The following is a 10,871-nucleotide window of genomic DNA, read 5'->3' as shown; positions in this document are numbered from 1 at the left end:
CCCAGTGCATGAAGCTCATCTGTAACCCCCAGGGCAGAGGCTGTGTGTGCCCCCATTAGCACTGCAACTCCTTAAGGGAAAGTATACTGAGTCTCCACTGGAAGTAGAGATCTGAGACTTAATCAGGTGATGTGATGCCTGAAATTTGGAGTTAGAAGAGGGAGGTGACCACAGCTCCATAATGCTCCACCATTAGCAAACAGGTGGACAGCTGATACTGGTGCCCTCTCCTCTGTCCCATTCCAGGGGGCAAATGATGGGAAGTGTGGAACATGAAGTTCTGGAGCCAGCTGCACAGTTCTGAATCCCGCCCTCCCAGATCCAACAAAACAGTTAATCCCCCTGGAAACCAAATTTTTGTTCAGCTAAGGGAAGCTCCTTAAATGCAAACAGGAGCTGGGCATGGTGGCTCACATCTGTAATCCCGGCGCTTTGGGAGGCTGGGGCAGGAGGATCACTTGAGCCTAAAAGTTCAAGACTAGACAGGGCAACATGGGAGACTCCATCGCTACAAAAAATTTAAAAATTAGCCAGGCATGGTGGCATGCACCCATGGTCCCAGATACTCTGGAGGCTGAGGTAAGAGGATCGCTTGGTTGAAGATCACAGTAGGTTGAGGCTGAAGTGACCTGTGATAGTGCCACTGGACTCCAGCTTAGGTGACAGAGTGAGACTCTGTCTCCAAAAAAAAAAAAAAAACCCAAAAAAAGGGTGCCCAGTCTCACCTCCCTTACCCTGGGGACAAAGGACACCCCTCTCTGGACATGTCCATTAGGGACTGCTGAACTGCCCCTACTGCCACTTTCCCCCATCTTCCTGCGTGTAATTGTAGAGAACAGTGGATGCCCTGAGGGGCCCTTAGATACCAGAAATTGGGTAGGGAAAGGGAGGCTCAACATGTGAATTCTGAACCCCCCACCCAGGGGCCTCAGCCTACTTCAGATTACTCGTTATGCAATAAGGTTCAGAGCAGCTGTGTTTGTTTTCAGAACCAATCCCCACCCAGAGGTGGGACCAGGCCCCTGTCCGCTCTTCACCCTATACAGCAAAGTTCCGGCAGTTCCAGGGGATGATCAGCAGAGATGCAGACGCCCACAGTTGCTGGGGCGCTGGACCCTTCTATACTGGACACAGGGTGAGGCCTGAAAGTCCAGGCACCCTGAGGAGCTGGGCAAACTAGGAGAGAAAATGGCGCTGGGAGAAAGGAAAGTTACACCCTGGACGGGCAACCTGTGAAGAAGTGGCTCCCGGCTGGGCCAAAAAGCCTCATCCTATGCCGTCTCATTGACCTAAGCTCCACCCTGAATGCCTCCAGTATGAGGTGCTGGACTGGCTCTGGGCTGCCTGCTTGGGTTGAGGGTTTGCTCCTAGGAGAGGCATGTGTTTCTCGCACGACTGTCACAAGCGAGTGAGGGCTCCGGAGGTGGAGGGCCCGAGAGGGTGGGGAGCTCAGGCGTCAGCGATAGCCAGATTTCCGTCCACCCATCCGTCCGTCCGTCCGTCCATCCATCCATCCATCCATCCATCCAATCAAGCCATACCGGATTCCTCAGGAATCCAGTCATTCATTTATATTTAGGTTAAAGACCCTCTCTCTGGTTCCTCTCTAGAACGCAGTCTCGAGCCGCTCCCGGAGCAGACCAAGGCCGTCTCCTGGCCGGGTCATCTACAGCCCCGCCCCTCATTTGCCTCGCTCCATTCCCCTAACCTTGGCGTTCTGTCGTCAGGCCCCGCCTTCTTTGTTTCGTCACTCGGTTGCTTACCTTAACTCTAGGTAGGAGCACTCAGCAAGGATACTGTCCTCTGCTGCTGTTGCCATGGCGACTATTTCAACGCCCTGCCTCTTCACCCCAGGAAAACCTTAGCGGAACCCGTCACCATGGAAACGAACTCTCCGGACTCCTAGCACGCATTGGGCTGGCCCTGCCCCGTCGACAGGGGAGGAGCAAAACGCAACCAAAACGGGATTAATTCCTCAGAGGCCGCGCCCCCTCCTAAGAAGGCCCCACCCTGTCCCGGTCTCACCCCTCCTCGAAGTACTAATTCAAGGAAATACTCCGCGAATAGTGAGGGAGTGTCTTGCCCCCCTGTTCCTTCAAGGCCCACGGTCGCTTGATTCCACAGGAAGTCCTCCCGGACCTCTCAGGGTGATCCCCTCCGGAAGCCCAGCCTCAGCCTCGCAAAGCCTCTAGTCGTTGACCTTTTCGTTGCGATTATATTCGAGAGGGAGCTTCAGAGGGCGCCATGAGGTTCCCCTGAGCTTCCCCTTTGCCCTTTGCCCTCTTCGCTTCAAGAGGAGCCTTGGCTCTCTGATTCTTTTTATTATTTATTTTGTTTTTTTTTTTTGAGGCGGAGTCTTGCTCCGTCTTTATATTTAGGTTAAAGACCCTCTCTCTGGTTCCTCTCTAGGACGCAGTCTCGATCCGCTCCCGGAACAGACCAAGGCCCTCTCCCGGCCGGGTCATCTGCAGCCCCGCCCCTCATTTGCCTCGCTCCATTCCCCTAACCAGGCTGGAGTGCAATGGCGCGATCTCGGCTCACTGCAACCTCCTCCTCCCGGGTTCAAGCGATTCTCCTGCCTCAGCCTCCTGAGTAGCTGGGACTACAGGCGCGCGCCACCACTCCCGGCTAATTTTTATATGTTTAGTAGAGACGGGGTTTCACCATATTTTCTAGGATGGTCTCGATCTCTCTCTCTCTCTTTTTTTTTTTTTTTTTTTTTTTTTTGAGATGGAGTTTCTCTCTTGTTGCCCAGGCTGGAGTGCAATGGTACAATCTCAGCTCACTGCAACCTCCACCTCCCGGGTTCAAGCAATTCTCCTGCCTCAGCCTCCTGAGTAGCTGGGATTACAGACGCATGCCACCATGCCCGGCTAATTTTTTGTCTTTCTAGTAGAGACGGGGTTTCACCATGTTGGGCCAGGCCGGTCTTGAACTCCTGACCTCAGGCGATCCACCCGCCTCAGCCTCCGAAAGTGCTGGGATTACAGGCCTGAGCCACTGCGCCCGGCAGGATCTCTTGACCTTGTGATCCGCCCGCCTTGGCCTCCTAAAGTGCTAGGATTGCAGGCGTGAGCCACCGCGCCCGGCCCTCTGATTCTTTTTGTCTATCGCTCTGTGCACTCATTCATTCAAGACATTTATGTAGGTGCCCGGCGTTCCTCCCCGGTTCTCCACTACTCTGGCTTTTCTCTAATACAATTTATTTTATTTTATTTTATTTTATTTTATTTTATTTATTTAGGACGGAGTCTCACTCTGTCGCCCAGGCTAGAGTGCAGTGATGTCATCTCGGCTCACTGCAACCTCCGCCTCCCAGGTTCAAGCGATTCTCCTGCCTCAGCCTCCCGAGTAGCTGGGATTACAGGAGGGTGCCACCACACCTGGCTAATGTTTTTGTATTTTTGGTAGAGACGGGGTTTCACCGTGTTGCTCAGGCTGGTTGCAAACTCCTGACCTCGAATGATCCCCCCACCTCGGCCTCCCAAAGTGCTGGGATTACAGGCATGAGCCACCGGGCCAGGCCAATTTATTTTATTTTTAAAGTATTATCATTGTTGTTATTTGAGACAGCAGTGGCGCGATCACTGCAGCCTCGACCTCCTGGGTTCAAGCAATCCTCCCACCTCAGCCTCCCGAGTAGCTGGGACTAAAAGCACACGCCGCCACGCCCTGCTAATTGTTTTCTACTTTTTCTTGTAGGGATGGGTTCTCGCTATGTTGCCCAGACTGGTCTCCAACTTTTGGGCTCAAGAGATCCTCCCTCCTTGGCCTCCCAAGGTAATGGGGTTACAGTTGTGAGCCACTGGGCCCAGTGTAAGCCACTGCGCCCAGCCTAATACAGTTTGTTGTTGTTGTTGTTATTTTTGTTTTTTTGAGACGGAGTTTCATTCTTGTTGCCCAAGTTGGAGTGCAATGACGTGATCTCGGCTCACTGCAACCTCCGCCTCCCGTGTTCAAGCGATTCTCCTGCCGGTGCGCGCCACCACGCCCGGCTAATTTTTTGTATTTGTAGTAGAAACGGGGTTTCACCATGTTAGCCAGGCTGGTCGCGAAATCCTGACCTCAGGTGATCCACCCACCTCGGCCTCCTAAAGTGCTGGGATTATAGGCGTGAGCCACCGCAGTCCGGCTGTAATATAGTTTTTAAATTTATTCATTCGAAGGCTCTTGGGGAGTGCTCAGTGGCGTCCCTGTTGCCTCTCATATTTCTTTCTTCCCTCAGTCTTTTTGGGAGGGCCTCTCCCGTCTGTTTCTTCCCATCTTCCCTGTTATCATCCTGAGACTGGATAGTTCTTGGATAGTCTGGGAGGTAGCAGGGAACCCGAGTTCGGAGCCTCGACCGACCAGAACCTCCAGACGGGAAATTGGAGCAGGTGGTGTCGTTCCCGGACGCTGAGGACGCTCTCCGCCCCTAACCCACAGCCAAACGATCCTAAAAGTAAAAACACGGAGTTTCTGAGTCAAGACTGAGCTGGCGGGGTGGGGACCGAATAGGCGAGGTTGGGAAGCCCAGCGGGTCCCCAGCGGAGTAAACGGGTGAGACGCCTCGTGCCGCGGTCTCCAGAATTCGCCTGGGAGGTGGGGTGGCGCTACGGCGCCGCCTTTCTGGGGAGCCGCCTCAGGCTCTGGATGGCCGCTGGGGCCAGACGTTTGGGTCCCGACCTGCGGTTCGCACTTACCAGGTTTCTTCCCCTGGGAACAGAACTTGAGCAGGGGGCCACCCCCGCGTCCTACCGGAGCTCTGAGGTGCTGTCAGGCGCGGAGAGCGAACGCGCAGCGCCAGATTCTGTGGGCGCCGGAGATCAGGCCCACTGAGCCGCAGCTGAACTTAGGCGGGGCAGGAAAAAGGATGAGGTGGGGGAAGGCGCTGGGTTCCCGGAACCCCAAGGGGACACTGAGCTGAGTACGTATCGCTTGGGATCCAGGTGTCCTCGTTTTGGGATGTCTGGCAGGTGTCCCCAGGGTATGAGAAGTGGGACTGGGCACCCCCTATTTTCTGGTGTGTTTTTTTGTTTGCTTTTTTTCTTTTTTTTTTGAGACGGACCACGTTTCCTATCTTGGAAAATGGTACCACTTCTTTGTGCAAGCCTACCCCAGTTCCCTCATCCCTCGTTCAGTCCAACAGCAAATCTGTCCAGTCTTCTAAATGTATCTCAGGTTCAGTAGCCCCGCCTCCTCGTCCCTGCCCATCTTCTGCTGGACCAGTCCGCCATCTTGTGACCGGACTTGGGAATAGCGTGCTACTTCCCGGCGGCCTCCACTCTTGACCCAAATGCAATGTGCAGCCATGGCAATCTTTTACAAACAGAAATCGGATCAGGTTACTCCTCTGCCGAAATCCCTCAGGTCAGTGGTTTAACTGTCGAGGTGCTCCTGGCAGCACTCTGCCCTCCCCACATCATTGACGATTGACTTGTCTCCCCTACTAGACTGTGCCCTGTGAGGGTGGAGACTTTGTGCACGGTTGTATCCCCAAGACCTGATGCAGTGATTCAACAAACATCTGTCCAATTAATAGGAAATAAAGTTCCCTTTCTCATTCCCCTATTGCTGGACCCCTGCCCTCAAGCAGGATGTTATGCCCCAGAGTGGCTGTGGGTGAGAACATTCTGCCCCTCTGGCTGGTCTGGCACTGATTTCCACCCTGAGTTGGTGTTGCCTCTCTCCTTCCTCTTGGCCAACCTCTCTTCCACCAATATAAGCCCAAACTGGAGGCCAGCAGGCAGTCATGCGTTTTATGGCAGGCCCTGCAGGGAGCCAGAATCCGGGTCCCATGTGCTTCCACAGCAGCCTCCAAGCCCTGTACACCGTCCTCTTAATAGTGCTGGTCATGATGAGCTTGGTGTTTGGTAAGTGGTTCCAAGGGTTCAGAAGGGTCTCCTGGCCTGCTGGATGGAGAAACCCACAGACACCAAGCGTCTGGGTACATTTGTCCAGGATGCTCAGGTAAACCCATGCAGGAGGAGAGATGGAATGGATGGGTTTGGTGGGGAATGCCTGCTCATGGACTGATACGCAATCTGAAGATTTATTTATTTATTTATTTATTTATTGAGATGGAGTCTTGCTCTGTCTCCCAGGCTGGAGTACAGTGGTGAGATCTCGGCTCACTGCAACCTCCGCCTCCCGGGTTCAAGCGATTCTCATGCCTCAGCCTCCCGAGTAACTGAGATTACAGGCACGAGCCACCATGCCCAGCTAATTTTTGTATTTTTAGTAGAGACAGGGTTTTGCCATGTTGGCCAGGCTGGTCTTGAACTCCTGACCTCAGGTATCTGCCCACCTCAGCCTCCCAAAGTGCTGGGGTTACAGGCATGAGCCACCACACCCGGCCTCTGAAGATTTCTAGTGACCACCCCAGGGCTGTCTCACTTCACAGCAGTGACCTGAATAGAGATACTGAAGGAATCTTCTCCAGATCTGAGGGCAACATGGAATAGGGAGGTTTAGGGAGTGTGCTGGATGACAGAACTAGAATCCACAGGATAGAACAAGACTGAGTCCAGCCTGCTGGGCTCCCCACTTGGCTGCAAAGCACCAGCCACAGAGACACAGGATTCAAAGTGTTCGTTTAGCACTTTCCTCTGCCTCACACCAAATGCTCTGCTGGGTCCAGGGACTTGTTAACGTGTGGCCTGGCCTTAGGACCAGAGGAAAAGGGGGATGTATGTGTATGCAGTTGGGGAAGGAAGCAGAGAATTGGGGCTTTGATGGTTTTCTGAGATAGGAAGGGAGGGAGCAGTGGGGTTGAGTGGCCTGCAATCAGACAGTGGTGGGGTGTGAGGGAGAATGGGGTGTGAGTGGGGTCAGCACTTCTCTGTGTTCTAGGTAAGTTTGTTCCTGTCAATTGGGAACGCCCTCAACCACTTCCAGTCCCCAAATACCTGCGCTGCTACCGATGCCTCTTGGAGACCAAGGAGTTAGGGTGCCTTCTGGGATCTGACACCTGCCTCACCCCGGCTGGCAGCAGCTGCATCACTCTCCACATAAAGAACGGTAAGTGACCTTCTCCTGTCGTGGGCCCAGCACTCTCCCAAACTGAAACTCTCTCAGCCTCCTAAGCTGCACCCCAAGTCTTCTTCCCATAATCCCATAAGACACTGCTGTAATCCTGTCTTTTTATTATTATTATTATTATTTTTGCTGCTCTGTCACCCAGGCTGGAGTGCAGTGTCGCAATCTTGGCTCACTACAATGTCCACCTCCCCAGTTCAAGCAATTCTTGTGCCTCAGTCTCCCAAGCAGCTGGGATTAAAGGTGCACGCCACCACGCACAGCTAATTTTTTGTATTTTTAGTAGAGATAGGGATTCACCATGTTGGCCAGGCTGGTCTTGAACTCCTGACCTCAGGTGATCCACTGACCTCGGCTTCCCAAAGTGCTGGAATTACAGGCATGAGCCACCGCGCCCAGCCTCTCTTTCCTTTTCTTCAGAGCCACACTCTGTCTCCACTTCCACTACTTTCTCTCCTCAATCTGTAGCCGAATAGCTTCCACCCTTTCAAGGTGTGCAGCTTTGATGGGGACCCTCCAGATCTCCACGTGCCCTTGCCTGTCCTCAAGCTGCGTGCTTCCGCATCTGTGTGCCGTTACTGCTGGCGTTGCTCTTCTCCTGCATCCTCCACTGCTTCTTCAGTCTCCTTCATGGAGTGTTTTCTCTCTGACCCTTAGTGGTTCATGTTCACCAAGGTTTGGTCCTTAGCTGTGTTCCCACTTCATATACTCAGAGGATTTTATCTGCTTTGCTGGCTTCAACCAGCAGCCACATACCACTTCCTTCTGAATCTGAATATTATGTCAAACTATGCTCCTCATATCCCGTTGGCCATTGGACATCTCCCTCGCTGAAAACTGACTCCTTCCTGATGCCTGCTCTTCCACCGACCCCCCCACCTTCCATAAGTTAGCAAAAACGTAACCATAATATGTGCTAGGCACTATTCTAAACACTTGCAATCCGCTGAGGCAGGTATTACTACTATCCGCATTTTACAGATGAGGAAACTGAGGTGCAGAAAGGTCATAACCTTGCCTGAGTCTCACAGATGCTGAGCCAGAATTTGTGATGGCTCCAGAGATGGTGCTGTCAACAACCACTGCATGCAGCAGCCTGTATTCAAATCCTCTCATTACCCTTTTAACATAGCCGATGCACAGACATGCGTCAAATATCAGAGTATAAAGTACTGTCAAACCAAAGTCTCCCGCTGCTACCCTAACCCACCTGGCTCCCCTGCACACATAACCACTTTTTTTTACTTTGTGGATGATCCCTCCTGCAATCTTTTATGCACATTCCACCCTGCACAAGTATGCTGTTTACTATTTTTTCACCTCTTTTTCTCCCCCCCAGCAAGATAGTAGCATCCCACTGTAAACATTATTCTGCACTTAACAGTTAGGGGAATTGAATGTTCCAATATCAGTTTGTGAACAGCTTCTTTGTTTTATTGACCTGCGGTGTACTACTCCATAGTATGGGCATATCACAGCTGATTTCCCCACCCCACTATTAATGGGCATTTCGGTCATTTCTCTCAAGCAGGGCAGCAGCAAACATCCCTGTACATGACTTCTTGGGATGCAGGCACAAAGATTTTTCCCTGTTACATATAACAGCAGCAGACATCATCTTATTCTCTTACTTTTGATCTGAAAAATAAATGACAGAACACCTCCTTCCTGCCACCCAATCTCCAAAACATTTCCCAGCTTTTTCTCACATGGTCCTATGGTGCTAGTTCTCCCCACTTGGCTCAGTAACTCCCAACTCCCCCTCCAACCATTTCTTTTCCTCCAGCCTTGCATGGGAACTTCAGTGGAGTTCCATGGCTGGTGAACACTGGGCATGTCCTCCCATGCCTAACCACAGGAATCTTTTTTCTTTTTCTTTTTTTGACTTATGAGTGAGGGGATGAGAGGATTTGGGGCTCCTCCTGGGGACTTCCGTATCACTGGTGCCTGTGGTCCCTCCCCAGGCAGCAATTCTGACGTCATGGTGAGTGACTGCCGAAGTACGGAGCAGATGAGTGATTGTTCACATACCCAAACTTCTCCGGTGTCTGGCTTCTGGATATTCTCTCAATGCTGCTTCCTGGATTTCTGCAATGACCCTCAACACAGAGGGCACTATATTTCTTAGTGTGACTGCAACAACCTTTGGTGTAAAATTCTACCAGTTTCCAGCCACCTTCCTGACTTCTTTCTGGGCTTGGCCAGGACTTCTAGTCCCTCATACCAGCCCTCCTTGGCTCCCTCCAGTCAGTGGACCCCAGCCTTGGCTCTTCCTCTTGGTTGGCACCCTTCAGCACCCTTACTCCCACTCTGCACCCCCAGCCCCACCGCCCACCAGGTTTCCTCTCTTGTCCTTAGTCCCTGGATGTTTCTCCCAAATAAATTTGTGTGCAAACTGTTTAGTATGTCTCTTTCTTCTGGTGGAGGTAAAGGCTGAGGGAGGTGCACCTGCCTGACTGCCCTACCATGGGGCAGGTAAGGGGCCCCCAGCTCTGCTGAGGTCTGCTCCTGTCCTGCCTTGGTATGTGATTCGTTCTAGACACAAAAAGGGGAAAAGGAAATGAAAGCCCTCCTATGGTGAACGCCAGAAAGTTAGTGGGCATCCTCGGCAGTGCTGTCAGACCGGAGCTGTGTAGGGGCTGGAGGGGTTTAGAGGGCTATGTTGGTGGGAGGGGGGCTGCAAAAGGACCAGGCTAAGGTAGGAGGAGGTGGGCGAGAAGGCCACTCTTTTTTTTGAGACAGAGTCTCACTGTCGCCCAGGCTGGAGTGCAGTGGTGTGATCTTGGCTCATTGCAACCTCTGCCTCCCAGGTTCAAGCGATTCTTCTGCCTCTGCCTCCCGAGTAGCTGGGATTACAAGCACATGCCACCACGTCCAGCTAATTTTTGTATTTTATTAGTAGAGACGGGTTTTCACCATGTTGGCAAGGCTGGTCTCCAACTCCTGACTTCAAGTGATCTGCCTGCCTTGGCCTCCCAAAGGGCTGGGATTACAGGCGTGAGTCACCCCCTTGAGCCGAGAAGGCCACTCTCAAAGAGACGTTAGACCTATTGGAGTCTTGGTCTCTTCAATTCCGGGGCAAGTTCTTCAGCCTCTGAGGGTGTCTTCCAAGTTGACCTGCTATAAACCTGGGCCTTTCTGTGTCTTATACTGACGTCAGAGGTCACGGACAAGGGTGGACCTAGCAAGGTGGGGGTTGGGGGGCACATTAAGGGTTTGTACCTCTCTTTGTACTCCAACTGCTTCATGACCTAATTATCATTGGTGTCTTCCGTCAGAGTACAGGCCACAGAGATTTGTTAACACGTGTGCAAAACACTGTAGGTAAAAGTAGATGCTTTATGATACCATTTCCATCAAGCACAGACAGAACTCATCTAAACTACTACCAGTCAGGACAGCAGCTCCCCCAGAGAGCTGGGAAGAGCTCCTGGGAGGGGAACAGAGGCAGGCTTGGCTGCAGGTAAATGTCTTCACGCTGATTTTGTGGCTGGTTACACAGATGTGTAGTTTACAAAAATCTATCTTGTGATATGTGCAAGCTTCTGAATGTTTTAACAAAAAGGTTTGAAAATAAGTAAATCAGCCAGGTGAGCACGGTGGTGTGCATCTGTAGTCCCAGCTACCTGGAGGCTGAGGCAGAAGAATCTCTGGAGCCCAGGAGTTCAAGGCCAGCTTGGGCAACATAGCAAGAACCTTAGGAAAAAAAGCTGAACATTGTGTATGCATTTGACTCTAGGGCAAATATATTTTTTTTGAGGGGGAAAAGGCCCTAACTTCCACTTATGTATGCACATTTACATGCGCCTTCTCAATCATCTGAGGCACTATCCCTACCTGACAGGTGACCAAGG

The 10,871-nt window shown here is 52.0% G+C and overlaps 1 protein-coding gene across 1 annotated transcript; it reads left to right on the top strand.

The window, feature by feature from the left end:
• Positions 1-4,901: 4,901 nt before the first annotated feature.
• LY6G5C (lymphocyte antigen 6 family member G5C) lies at positions 4,902-9,417 on the top strand. Its single transcript, XM_050788570.1, has 3 exons — positions 4,902-5,852; positions 6,832-6,999; positions 8,982-9,417. The coding sequence occupies exons 1-3, from the start codon at positions 5,732-5,734 to the stop codon at positions 9,143-9,145; spliced, it is 453 nt and encodes a 150-aa protein (XP_050644527.1). The 5' UTR covers positions 4,902-5,731; the 3' UTR covers positions 9,146-9,417.
• Positions 9,418-10,871: the final 1,454 nt, after the last annotated feature.

The sequence above is a fragment of the Macaca thibetana genome, chromosome 4 (assembly GCF_024542745.1).
Source record: "Macaca thibetana thibetana isolate TM-01 chromosome 4, ASM2454274v1, whole genome shotgun sequence".
NCBI classification, from domain to species: domain Eukaryota; kingdom Metazoa; phylum Chordata; class Mammalia; order Primates; family Cercopithecidae; genus Macaca; species Macaca thibetana.
Note: the sequence above shows the minus strand (reverse complement) of the source record. Positions and strands in the feature narration are given on the sequence as shown.

Coding starts and splice junctions, on each gene's coding strand:
- LY6G5C (XM_050788570.1), top strand. CDS start 5,732: ATGCGTTTTATGGCAGGCCCTGCAGGGAGCCAGAATCCGGGTCCCATG. Junction 5,853..6,831: donor CATGATGAGCTTGGTGTTTG/GTAAGTGGTTCC, acceptor TCTGTGTTCTAG/GTAAGTTTGTTCCTGTCAAT. Junction 7,000..8,981: donor CACTCTCCACATAAAGAACG/GTAAGTGACCTT, acceptor GTCCCTCCCCAG/GCAGCAATTCTGACGTCATG.